The sequence below is a fragment of the Peromyscus eremicus genome, chromosome 4 (assembly GCF_949786415.1).
Source record: "Peromyscus eremicus chromosome 4, PerEre_H2_v1, whole genome shotgun sequence".
Taxonomy (NCBI): Eukaryota; Metazoa; Chordata; class Mammalia; order Rodentia; family Cricetidae; genus Peromyscus; species Peromyscus eremicus.
Window position 1 is genome coordinate 149,377,353 of NC_081419.1, and position 13,575 is coordinate 149,390,927.

The following is a 13,575-nucleotide window of genomic DNA, read 5'->3' on the forward strand; positions in this document are numbered from 1 at the left end:
GTTGGTCTTGATATTTCAATCTTCCTGCCTTCACCCTTTGAGTGCTGGGACTAAAGGTATGTATTAAACATCAAAGTACAGGTATGTATCAACCATTCTCACTGGAGTCTTAAACATTCTAAAGATTAAAAATTTTATTTCATCATTTGTCAGACTAGAGTTCTGGATTCCAGCAAGTGAAAGATACAATGGCATGTAACCAATACAGAAGTGACATCCAGGCCTACAGTAAGAATTCCTATAAAGGCTGAGTGTAGTGATGCCCACTTTCAATCCCAGAACTTGGGAGGCAGAGGCTAATGGATCTCTAAGTTTGAGGCCAGCCTTGTCTACATAGTCAGTTTCAGAGCTACATAGCAGGACCACCACCACCCCCAAAATAAAACCTCCTGTAAACTTTAAGATATAGCAACACTTCCATTTATAAATAAGAAAACATAAATGGGACTAGAAATGTAGCTCAGTGAAGAATGCTTATCTAGTATGTACAAAGTACTGGATTCAACCCCTACTAACACAAAAACAAAACAAATTCACAGAATGGCTAAAAACTGAAAGTACTCATTAATGCACTGAACCATGAAACTCCAAAGACAGGGTGAACTTCATATACATCAGTCTGGTAAAGGCAGAAACATCATGTAGAACTCAGCAGAAACTATGGAAAAGGGGCATAGTCAGTTTCCAGCAAGTGAGTATGTAGCAAACTAAAATTCCATAGAGCACAGAACACATCACAGAAGGTAATGAAGGTAGTTAGAATTATCTAGATGTAGACAGACACTTGCAAAATATCCCTTGTAAAGACTACTGGTTTGAAATAAAAGGGCCTTAAAAAGCCTCTAGAAAAAAAAAACACTCAGCTAAAAGTGGTAGGTCAGATGGCTCAATAAATCAGCAGTTTTGGATCTCTGATACAGGTGTGTTAAATGAGTATTGTACTTTTTTTTAAGTGCTGGTACTGTATCTAGGTCCTCATGCATGCTAGACAAGGGCTCTAAGTGACACCTCCAAGCCCTAAGCAGTCATTAATACCATTTTATTATAAGCAATGGTTAGTACCTATGAGTTTCTTCCTTATATAACTAAGCACTTAAGCAATATGGTTTTCAACTACATTTTTTTTCAGTTTTGACAATTTATGATTTCAGTAACTAAAACTATTAAATGTTACAAACACCAAATAACAAATATGCAATACATATTTGATGAACTAAGTGGCTTACCATTTTCAGATGCATATGATAAAGAAAATTATATTCTTACCAAAGAAGGTAGTCCTGGAACAGGTGAGTAACTCTTTCTCACATGCAGTGTACTGGTCTCACAGATTCTGGGTGATTTTCCCTGACCTCCAACTTTATTGTTACCATTTAAGGATTCAGATGATGCAGTTTTTTGATAAGGTGAGAAAGATTTTGTGATGTAGTCATAATCTTGAGTAAAATCCCTTTCTGTTATTTTTTCTATACCTAGATTCCCCATAAACACAAACATATAAAACATATAGTATTACTGTTCATGCTTGCTCTAGGAAAGGGCATGATAGATTTAATAATTTATCATTTCTCAAGAATTAGTTGTATTTTTAAAAGATACACTTTCAATAATTTAAGGCCAACTATGTTTGAAATACTAAGACTTTGAAATATTCCCAGTTGAAAATTTAAGAACCTTCAAAAACAATTTAAGCAAAAATACATATAGTATGAGATGAAATATAATGATCAACTTAAGTGTTATCTTAAATATTTTAACATTATAGTAACTATTGTTAAAGTTTTACAAAGTCAGTTAGTCTAAGTCTGAAAAACCAGGACAGTAAGGCTGGAGAGACAGCTCAGTCAGAAAGTACTTGCTGTATAACCACAAGGACCTGAGTTAATCTCCTGAACCCACATAAAAAACCAGGCATGGTGAAACATGCCTGTAATGCTAGAGCTTGGGAGCTGGATCTCTGGAGCTCAGTGGGCCAGCTAGCCAGTCCATTCTGTTTGGTGAGTCCGGGTAGTGACGAGACCCAGTTACTTAACAAGTTTCAGGGGGAAGATGTCTCCTCAGGAACAACATTCCATATTCATATGCACACATGCACCAAAATAACAAATGAGGATGTAAGTTTTAATGTAAATTAATTCTGTTTTCAGCTCAAATCAAGGTATATGCATTTGTCTTAGCTTATCTAATGTGACAATGATTCTGAGCATTGTGAAAATAAAAGGATTTTGCAGCGCTTTAGGGGAAACATACATTATAAGTCTTGACTTAAACTGAAATGATTCACATTTGGAACTGTTTTAAAATAGCCTCACAGGAACTTGGTTTTTGTAATTGAAAAACACACATAAGTCAACACTCTAAAGAATATGTATTTTCATTACCAACTATTTTTAAATAAAAGCAAAAGCTATTGTTTCTGAAGATAATCTACTTTGAGTTCACAGAATCATATTCCTTAGACTTTTGTCAAAGAATTGTATAAAGGATCCAATACAGCTATGTTGTTAAATATTGGAGCTTAAGGTATATTAGAATTTTGATGCTACATTTTCACATTTATAGCTTATGAGTATTAAATATTTCCACACTGAATCATTTAATCTGTAATGTCTTAACATGAAAATCTAGAGATTCTAGTATGTACTCAAATTTCACAAAACTAATCTTTAAATATTTTCATAGAGTTACAAAGGAAAATTGTTAACTATTCCAGTAAAATGCAAGGGAAATGAAGTAACACTGACATCTCATCACTTCCACAGATGATGGGCTCCCAGACACAGATACAGAAGATAGGCAAAGACTGTCTTCTCTCCCATCTCTTAGCTCAGATGAAATTTTCTGTTTTTCTGATGGCTGTCCTTTTGGTGTTTCTGTAGTCAAGACATTCTGTTGTTTCTTTGGCAGTTTCTTGGTTTGGGCTCTGGAATGGATATTCTCCTCCTAAATGCACCAGTAACTTCAAATTATGCTCAGATACACTTAGACAACGGGCTTTTAAGTTACACTACAATATTTACTGACTTACTATATAAGGTCATTATTAGAGCTTAGATATTATTAGCAAAAGTTCTACTACACTAGGAAAATATATTGACTACACAGACAATAAGTGTCTTCAAACAGAATGCTGTGCTGGTTCAAAGCTGATGACTGTGTCCAGTTCAGAGAAAACAGAATTCCTAGATTTCATAGTGCTTGAGACACTAAGAAGTCTATGTACCAAGATGGTGAAGGGGGCACATACATGAATAAGACTGTGGATCAGATCAAAGGTACTCAGGTCTTTGCTCAGAGTAACAAGTAATAGAGAATTTGCTACAGTTCTGGGTATACCTTGGGGAAGAATTTGAAAGGCATTTTCACTCTTTGAGTATCAGAAAAGTTAATTCTCAGGATTTTTTTGTCATTGTTTTGTTTTTTATTTTTAAGGATAGACAGATGAATGGCTTAGAAAGATCTATCTGATCGTGGGCATGGTAACATTAAAGCAAGAAATAAAGAGAAAATATGGTAATTGTTGTCTGGTCCAAAGGAATTTCACTTCTCCAAATTCTCGAGGTTAGAAAAAGCCAGCATTCCGCAGAAAGCTGGTTCACCTCTACCAAAGGAGCCAGTTTCTTTATCACTTGGGGCAGAGAGGCAAATGGCTATCCATGGTACCTATTAGCAGACCAAAGTACAGTTTATACAATTATGTTACAATGTCTTTAAAGTGTTCCAGACAAGAAGTAACAGGAACACAAACAAGAGGAAATGGTGGTTAATGGATTAAGATCAACAAAGTGCGTCAGGTGGTGGGGGTGTACACTGCCTTTAATCCCATAATCCCAGCACAGCAGAGGCTGGTGGATCTGTGAGTTCAAGGCCAGCCTGGTCTAGAGTCCTGATTTCCAGGACAGCCAAAGGTGTTACACAGAGAAATCCTGTTTCAAAAAAACCAAAAGTCAAAACCAAACCAAACAAACAATTCCACATAGTGTAGTAGTAAAGACCTATCTTCAGCACCAGACTCTCTAGGCTCAAATTCTATCTGTACTACTTACTAGCTACACGAACTTCTCTTTCTTGAGCCTCAGATTCTCACTTGAGATTAGGATGATAGAATTCACAGTAATTAACCATCTACATATCAGATTTTAAGATAAATCTGTAAAGTACTTAAATTAGCAATGGGCATGCTGTAAGTACTATACGCATACATAAAAAATATTTAGTAGTTTAAGAAAACTAAATTTAGATATCAATTTTAATTGTATTTATTTACCTTTTTTGGCAGTTTATCTTTAAATAAATATGAAAATTCTTTTTCACTCTCTGATTCTGATTCTGAAGTTGACAGATCTTTATAATTTTTTTTTGTTTTTGTTGCTCTTCGTGGAAGTCTGGTTCTCCCATCTGCAACTATTTCATCATCCTTTTTGGTAATGTTTTTATTGGGTACCTTTAGAAGAAAGTTTCCTGAATTTTATAATATCAGTAATAGAGGTATCAGAAATATAAGCTATTTGCTATAAAAACGGCATACTGAGAATTATATACAAAATATATGTAGGAATGAAATGATTCTTCATTTGAAAAACTTAAGTGTATTTTATGTTACCATTCTTGTCATCTTATTCATCTTGTCATTTTATTCTTCCTATCACAATCTCTAAAGGATAGATATTCTCCAAATTTAAAAACAAACACACAAAAAAGAGAAAGAGAGAGAGAGAGAGAGAGAGAGAGAGAGAGAGAGAGAGAGAGAAGAGCATACTCATGTCAATAAAGTACTTGCTGCATAAACACAGGGACCTAAGTTTAAACCCTCAGAACCCATATAAACAAGCCAGGCACAGTGGTCAGTTTCTTATAATCTCAGTACTGGGGAGGCAAATGGGGAACTCCCTGGTAGTCACTAGCCAGCTAGGACATCGACAGGCAGATTCTATGAGCTCACTGACCAGCCATTTTAGCCAAATGGTGAACTCTAGGCTCAATAAGAGGTGGAGAAGTGATCAGAGGACATCCTAATGTTAACTTTTAGCTTCCACATTTACTGGCACAAATAGTACATCTACACACAGGTGCATACACACAGAACACATATATACCACACACACACACACACACACACACACACGCATGCACGCACACGCACACAATGAAGACACTGATTAAAAACAGAATTCATGAGAAAATAATGCAAAGGCAGGATCAAGGATCAGCTATGGAAACTGGTAAGAAAATGAAGGCATGATGTTATTGATATATATATATATATATATATATATATATATATATATATGGTATTTTATCTCTTGGTTACCATTATGGATCTTGGCTTCCCCTTTTCCATGGATGACCCTGCAAAATTTAGGAAAAAAAGATTAAAAATTTCAACTGATAAAATAGTCATAATATACATTTAAAATCATAAAATAAGAAGCCCCTCACCCTCAACACTTTCAAACATCTAATAAGCCTCCTTCTATATGTGACTTGAAGCCACTATGACATAGGGACCCTTAATCTCAGCTTTTCTGCTGGAGAATGTGGTCTTCAGAACTGCCAGGCTACTTTGGGGGCATTCCTTATCCCTATATTTTGTAGCAGACAGACTATACATTGTGATGGGAATTACATTATAAATCTTTCAAAAACTTAATTGTTGGAATTGGTAACTTCTTATTCAGTGTTTATGGTGTGAATTGCCTCCCACTTTTATATTATCAAACTTTTAAAGTATATTAACATCCATGAATCTACTTTCAATTTTAAGAGCCTGAGCAATGCTGAATCTACATGTTCTCTTTTACAGTCCTCTAAATACTTACGTTAATCACTTCAATAAAATCTGTTCTCATTCACTTGCTTTAAAAAAAAACTACTTCAGGTATGTGTTGCTATTCAGACACCAAGCTTCATAACATAGAATGTCCTGTGTGACAGCCTATGATTTGCTTTACTTTGTACAACCTCACTTTCCTAGGACCTTAGTCACATTACCGATAATAGCTTTAGTCCTGTTTGCTTCTTGCTTTTCAAGCACAATGTCTGCCATCGTTTTACATTTCTTTGGCAGCTAAAAACAGGTGAAGCTAGTGAAGCAAAGTGTATTTACAAGAAGAGTCCTATAATGCATATTAACTTACCATCTAACCATTTCAACAAAATAATTGTCATAGAAGTTTAATTTTGTATTTTTGTTTGCAGTACTTTAAACCCCTATCACCACACATAGATTCCTAATCTTCATCTTTAAAATACACATCTTTCACAGTAGCCTCTAAGAAAGTGTTTGTATCATCCAATTCGCCTTAGCTTCTTCTAAACACATTGCTTCAAAGTCCAAACTTGGACTAGATATAGCCTCATCTTTCATTATTTTGTGATAAATATATTCTGCATTGCCTGACTATACTGTTTCATACTTGTCTTATATATAATTCTGCTTCTTTATGCATCTGGTTGGACTCTTACATTTTTGAAACATTCACCCAATATTTCTAAACACACACCTAAATTCACATCTATTTTAACTTCTTTCTAAGCCAACCCTTCCTCTCTCACATATCATGACTGGCCATTTTTATTTTTAAATAAAAGCTGATTAGCTTGAAATAAAGATAAGTTTAATTGATAAGCCCAGAGGTTTTTTTTTGTCTTCCTTTAAAAGTGGGATAAAGTGTGCTACTAAGCCTTGACATTGAGGCTCAGCCACAAATCAGTAATTATCTTAGTCAAAGCCTGTATGCAAAATTCTTAAGTATATTTAAAAATTTATTACCACAAAGAGAACCAAATAGCCACACTCTAGAAAACACTTCATGAATGACTCAAGTAAGGTAACCTCTATTAGAAGACACTATTCCCTTTCTATATACTTAGTTTTGCATCTAAATAAATTCCTAAAAAGTGTATGTGTTAGATAAGGCAGAGAAATGAACATACAGAAACATACAGACAGAGCATAAATATCAGTAAATAGATGTGTCAGGGTCCAGTCCTTGACTCTCTTTAAGAATGTTGTTCATGAATGTATAGTAGTTTATTTATAACTGTTACCTAAATAACTGAGTAATAGTGATCCATGAATAAAATGAACAATGATAATATGTCATGAACCAAGAATTATGGTAAGTCAATTTGTGTGTACCTAGAGTCTTATCAAAATGAAAATTTAAGATGTTTGGGAGATATCTCAGTTTGTAAAGTACTTTTTACTCAAGCACAAAAACCTGAGTTTGGATCACCATCAACCAATATAAAAGCCAGGCAAGGCAGTGTACAATTATAATCACAGCACAGGCAAACCAAACACAGGAGGAACACTGGGTCTTGATGACTGGTCAGTCAGTTAGCCTGGCTGAATTGCCAAGCTTCAAGCTGAGAAACCCTGTTTCAAAAAATAAGGTTAGAGAGCAATCGAAGAGGACAGCTACCACCGACCTTTGGCAAGTTCTTCCTGTGCCTTTCCACCTACTCACCTTCTGTCTCTGTCTCTCCCTCACCCCCACACACAAATACAACCATATTAGCAAAATAATGAAACAACTAGTATGCTATTTTGTCCTACTTATAAGGGCCTATAAATAATAAAAGTATAAATGAAGAAAAGAATAAACAAAGCAAGAATATGTAAGAAAACTAGGATTATCAAGTTATTATGCAGATCAATAGAGTATTTTATACAACTAAATTTAATTATTTGCAATATTCTCTAAGAAGTAATTTCTTACTTGATTTTCCACTTTTGTATTTCCTTTTGTTTTTATTTCTACTATAATCCATCAGTCTTTTTGATTTTGGTTCTCTGAGCCAGCTAATGTCAGTCTTGCTGTCACCACATTCTGTTTCAGTGTCACTGAAAACGGTCTTCTCATGACTTGTTACCATCTAGAGAAAAAAACCCACAAACGTGCCTCAGTACATGTCAAAAACAGTAAGGTAAATGCCTAAATGCTCCAAATAATAAACTAAATGCTGGTGGAGTTTTGCCATTTTGTTGTTGTTGTTTTTTGTTCCTTCAGCACTGGTAAGGGTTCAAACTCAGGGCTTTTTATATGTCAGGCAAAAGTTCTATCACTGTGGTACATCCTTAAGTATCATTTTAAAAAGCATTCAATGATTTGTCAATAAATGGAATTGTATTTCTCATATCGTCCTTTATTAGTCAGAAAAATGACACAGTGAACAAAATCAATGCTGGATTAATCAAAGTCCTCATTTCCACAACATTCATTTATACAAAGAGAATGCTCAGCATAGCCCTGATAGCAGTCTTGGTTTTCTTCATCTTCAAGTCTTGCTCTAAGTCACTTTCTAGTGCAATATATATTTAGTTACATATGTGACTGTTTTTTTCACTTTACACTCATACTAAACTGCATGACAAATATTATCATATGAAAATTTCTAAAAATCTCAGAAAGCCTCCACACAGGGTTGTCATAAGATAGTCTGTCATCCTTCTCAATCATGGTTTTCAAAATGCTATTTCCCAGATCCCAAACTTGAAGGCACAGATTAGGCCATTTTCCAAAATAGTTTAGACCACTTTTTGTAACTGTTCACTTACTTGGAATTCTCTCATTTCATCCTCAGCTAAGGGAGCACAGATCTCACTATAGGTCTACCATATCCTTAATAATCTGTGTTCTGCATTAAGTGAACTATAAACATCAGTTTGTGGGAAGGTTGAAGACTGATCTTTTAGAAAATCATCAAGGTATTGCTGCTCTCCTAATAATTTCATTTTATCTGTTTCTCTTAGTATCTTTCTTGTTGTCATGCAAATTATACAAGTCACCTTTCTTTGAGCCAGCATGGCTTCCACCTTCAGGTCCCTCTTCTAGTCTGTCTCTTTAGTGCTTCCACACCCACTCTTATCAAGTGCATTCACACCAATTTGGTTAGATTGACTACCAAAGACGACAAATTTGAATGATTACATTCTTTCACTGTATTTGTCGATGGGCTCAATATTCTTGGTAGTTGATTTTGAAAGCAGAAAGCTGTCAATACCATATGCAGATTTAGAAGAAAAAGAAGCCTGACTTTATTTTCTTTAGCTTGGCTTTTCTACTATATAGGTTGTGTAGGTGGAGCAGATGAAGTCTTTAATAACACTTGGACTAGCGCAACTTAACAGGCCATGACCAGAGGTTTCCTGTTACCAAGAATCCAAACTCCTTAAACCTTTCAGTGTTACATTAATGGCCAGCATCTTCTGTGCTCTAGATTCAGGATTTAGAAGATATTCTCAGACATCTACAGCTAACAGTAAGTTCTGACTTGTTCCTCACTCATTTTCATAGTTTGAAGGTGGACAATCCTTATAGCCTCAAATTCACACTCTCCTTTACTTTATTTCCTCCAGTTTATTGGGTATGTTGTTTTCCCATGGATTCCTTGAGCTTTTTTTTGAATGGAATATCTGTTATGATAACCTGAATGCTACAATACTATTAAACTCTATTGTTTCAGAATAATTTCTGCTCATGTGTATGACCATCTATTTGTTAACCTCTTATAATTACCTCCATTAGTCCTTCCAATACCAGAATCAAAACCATCTGAAGAGTTAGTTGTTATCAACACTCACATCATGGTTTTATGTCCATGAAAACTTCAGATTGTTTCTCAAAAGTCTTAATAACAACTTCTTTGATAGTGGAATAGGAACGTTAAACAGATGGACCAGGGTAACAGTGCACACCAATTTTAGGTTGTCTGACTTCACAGCAAGCCCTAATTCCAACAGCAGTACTGCACAGCTAGGCTTTGTTTCTTTTCTCGATACATGCCTTTTATTTCAGTTTTAGTTTTTATTTTGTATCCCCTGAAATAGTATACAATAAAGATCCTTAGCTCATGACAATTTGACTGAGCTACCTATATTTCTTTTTTAAAGTTGTCATATGGCTATCTTCAGAATTAGCCACGTTCCTTGGATTGAAGGGCAAAGCTTTCTTCATTACTCCATGTACATATAAAGTTGTACTTACCTGCTTCAGATGAAATATACAATTTATGAGCCAAACACAGTAACAAAATCTCAAATCTGAATGTGAACTATTTTTCCTGAACACATGTAAGTGGAACTAGAATTACAGATGATTGTAAGCCTCCTTTATAGGTGCTGGGAATGGAACTTGGGTCCTCTGGAAGAACAGCCATTGTGCTTCTCAACCTCTGAGCCATCCCTTCAGCCTCTGAATGTTATTTTTAAACACCAGCACATATCTTCTAGTTCAATAGTTTCTAGCATTAAAATGTTATTAAAAGAAATACTCTCTTAAAGATGTATTTTTATTTATGTGATGTGTGTGCATCTATGTGTATGTTAAGTCACACGTGTGCAGGTATCTGCAGAGGCCAGAAAAGGATGTCAGATCCCATTGAACTGGAGTTACAAAAGGCTTGTGAGCTGCCCAATGTGAGTGCTTCAAACCAAATTCAGGTCCTCTGAAGAGTACCAAGCACTCTTAATCTCTCTAACCCAAGAAATACTGGTTGATATTGGCATATCACATGCTATAACTTACTCTTTTGTTTTTTGTTTTGAAAGAAGGGTCATGCTCATCATGATTCCTTACATCTACCCTGGAGGAACAAAAATATGCATTAATTTTAAACATGTATCACATATGTTTTCTTCAGACAGAGCTCACTGGGAAATTACTTCTAAGTTTTCAGATTTAACTCTTTCACTCACCACATCACTAGCTGTGTATTTATGGCCAGATTATCCTTTCTGACCTCAGTTTTTAAAAAAAATGAGTTTGAATAAAGAACTAATTGTTCAACTCCATGATCAAAGTCATAATATTCAAATTACCAATTTTTACATATTGAATTTAGAAATAAGTGTTGAAGTAGCAACCACCGCTAGAGTAATCATGACAGTAGGATTTTAATCCACTCCTTTCATATGTCAAAAACTCAGATTAGGGGAGATTTTTATCTAAAAGAAAGTAAATGTTAATGTGACCTATTGAAGTATAGTTTAAAAAAACCTACAATTTTATTGAATTATCCATACTGGCTTCTCTAGTTGTAGCTTGAAATTCTTGGATCTATATGGAAAATAAACAGAAGGAAAAAAAGAAAAAATACTATGTCAAATATAAGGGAAATGAAAAGAAAAAAGAACATATCAAAATCTATTTTCTCTCACTTCAGAGAATAAGAATTGCTAATTAAAATCAGCTTTCCATAGTACTGTTTAAAGCTAAACCAAATATAGTAAAAGTAGACTGATAATAAAACAAATCAGAATGTATTTATCACAGTGAGGACCAGTATTTTTCTATGACAATGCATTATGGTAAAAATCTCTTACAGTCTAAGAAACTAGAACTTTTGCTGGACCTCACTGCTAGAGTTAATATACACTGATGTCACTTAAGACTCTTAGCCCATAGTCTACTCAACCTGTTTGTTTTGCCGGACATTAAGAGAATAATGTACCAACCAACCTTACTTGTCTTAGATTTCCCATGTAACCAACTCTCCCATCTAATGAATAGCTGTAGTCTTAAATTATGTACTCTTCCACGCTCCAACCCAGAACAATGCATGAATACTCTAATAATCACTTGCTGAAGACAGCAAAAATACAGGTTGAAAGTAATCTCATAAAATGAATATCCACCACAAACAATGAACATAACATTCTTGATAAAAATGATGTTTTGGGGATCAGATGAATCCATTGACCAAATCCCTTGTCAAACTCTCTTACGGATTTCTGTAAAGTATCCCTCATTCCTTCCCCATGTGAGGTTTTCTGTGCTGTTCAATAAACCAGACAAAAGCCTTTTGTTAGGGACAGAGACACACAGAGAGACAAAGACAGGGGCAGATTCACAAGACAACCTTCAGGCAGGGAAGGATTCAGACTCATCCAACAGGCAGAGGAGGATGGAAGACACAGGGAAAACAAAGAATTCAAATTGAGGTTTAGTCTTAAACAACACGGGGAAGCACTTTGGTTTCTTTTCTTACTGGAACACCACATTTTTAGTGACTTGAAATTTCTTATTAATACATTCAAACAAATCACAATCTTTTTCTTTAAAGAGCAAGTCTAAAGCAGTGCAAAGCCCCAGTTACTCATTTGTTTTATATTTTTTAAAAATCAGGGGTGGGGGGGGGACACTACCTAGATATACCTATGCTTGCTATCCGAATAAACCATTTAATATTTTTAAACATTGTAAAGTATATCTATCTCAAGATGCATCTCAAATATATATTCATAACTGGGTATGGCTGTAAGGTGACTACAGAAGAACAAAATCAGTGATCTCTAACTTACTCCAAGTTTTATAACAGGTTCATCAGTGCCATTCAAGCTAAAGTTATAGACATCATTCCTGTGGAAAACAAAGACTAGTGTTAGCACCACTGCATAAGGAAATTCAGTCTCTTTAAATAACAAACACGTAGGAAAACTTACTCACAGTGGACATTCGGAAGTAACATTAACAAAAGTTGTCTTCAGCTTTCTGTAACTTTTTTTCTGAACCTTTTTCAAAATACAAAAGAGGTTTACATAAAAACATTTAGATATGAGATTACTAGCTCCATCAGACAAGTCACAAGTTGCAATTTGTGACATTTATTTTCTAGTTGTGCTTTCACTAATATAAAACTAGTACTTGTAACATTTTCTCAGTGAAAATGAGTCAACTGAATAAAAATTTCTCAATAAAACCACTGTCTTGTAAAGACAGGTTTGTTATTGTTGATTTTTTTTTTTGTGTGTGTGTGTGTGGTAAAGAAACTAGCAAGCCATTCTATGTCTCTATGTTGCCACTTAGCAGAGACCAAAGCAGGTTTCTGAACAAGAGCAGAACATGTGTATTTTGGAGAGTAAACAAGCTAGTATTTAAATGTAATGAAGGGAATGTCACAAATATGCTATAAGGCAAAGAAAATTACACAAGACTAGATAACAATAAGCTAAGAAGCAGAGATCAGACCATTAAAATGTGACAAATTAAGTAAACATGTAAACAACAACAAAAATCACAACAAATTATAAATGGTAAATCAAAGAGATCTGTATTTTAAGCCTAGATGAAAAGTAAATATTTTAACAAAACCAAGATTTTAGGATTGTCAGGATAGATGAGATCAACTAGAAAAACAAAACAAAACCAAACCCACAGAAAAGAGATTGTGATAGACTGAATGCAAACTAAATCATATACCCAAAGGTGAAAGTACTGGATCCACATTTGAAACAATTTTCATGGTTTAGGGGATGCACCTAGTGCCTCAGGCATGGTACACAAGTGCTAGACACCACTCAGGTGACATCCTTGGTCTTCATCTTTTGAGACAAGATCTCACTAAAAGTTACCTAGGCAGGCCCTAAACTTGCAATCCTCAGGCCTTAGCTTCCTAAGTAACTGGAATTACAGGAGTGCCCTATGTGGGCTAGCTTAAAAAGACCATTTTCTTTGAAAAAAAGAAAAAAAGTTCAGGAACTATTTAAGTAACTTGTGACTAAATTTGTCAGTATTATAATCCATTTAGGGGTACTCTATAACCTTAAATCCAATACCATTTTTTACTAGT

General features: G+C 34.8%; 1 protein-coding gene and 1 pseudogene across 5 annotated transcripts in view; both read right to left on the minus strand.

The window, feature by feature from the left end:
• The window catches only part of Sycp2 (synaptonemal complex protein 2), a 59,861-nt gene that overhangs the window by 7,524 nt on the left and 38,762 nt on the right, over positions 1–13,575 (minus strand). For all 5 annotated transcript variants that reach the window (XM_059262056.1, XM_059262055.1, XM_059262053.1 and 2 more), the window contains 9 exons: positions 12,453–12,517; positions 12,308–12,365; positions 11,008–11,063; positions 10,533–10,590; positions 7,725–7,881; positions 5,312–5,349; positions 4,268–4,444; positions 2,745–2,943; positions 1,267–1,472 (listed from right to left, as the gene is read on the minus strand). In XM_059262056.1, coding sequence (XP_059118039.1) covers positions 1,267–1,472; positions 2,745–2,943; positions 4,268–4,444; positions 5,312–5,349; positions 7,725–7,881; positions 10,533–10,590; positions 11,008–11,063; positions 12,308–12,365; positions 12,453–12,517 — 1,014 coding nt within the window. The remainder of the gene's footprint in view (positions 1–1,266; positions 1,473–2,744; positions 2,944–4,267; positions 4,445–5,311; positions 5,350–7,724; positions 7,882–10,532; positions 10,591–11,007; positions 11,064–12,307; positions 12,366–12,452; positions 12,518–13,575) is intronic.
• Positions 8,534–9,530, minus strand: LOC131910097 (vasculin-like; annotated as a pseudogene).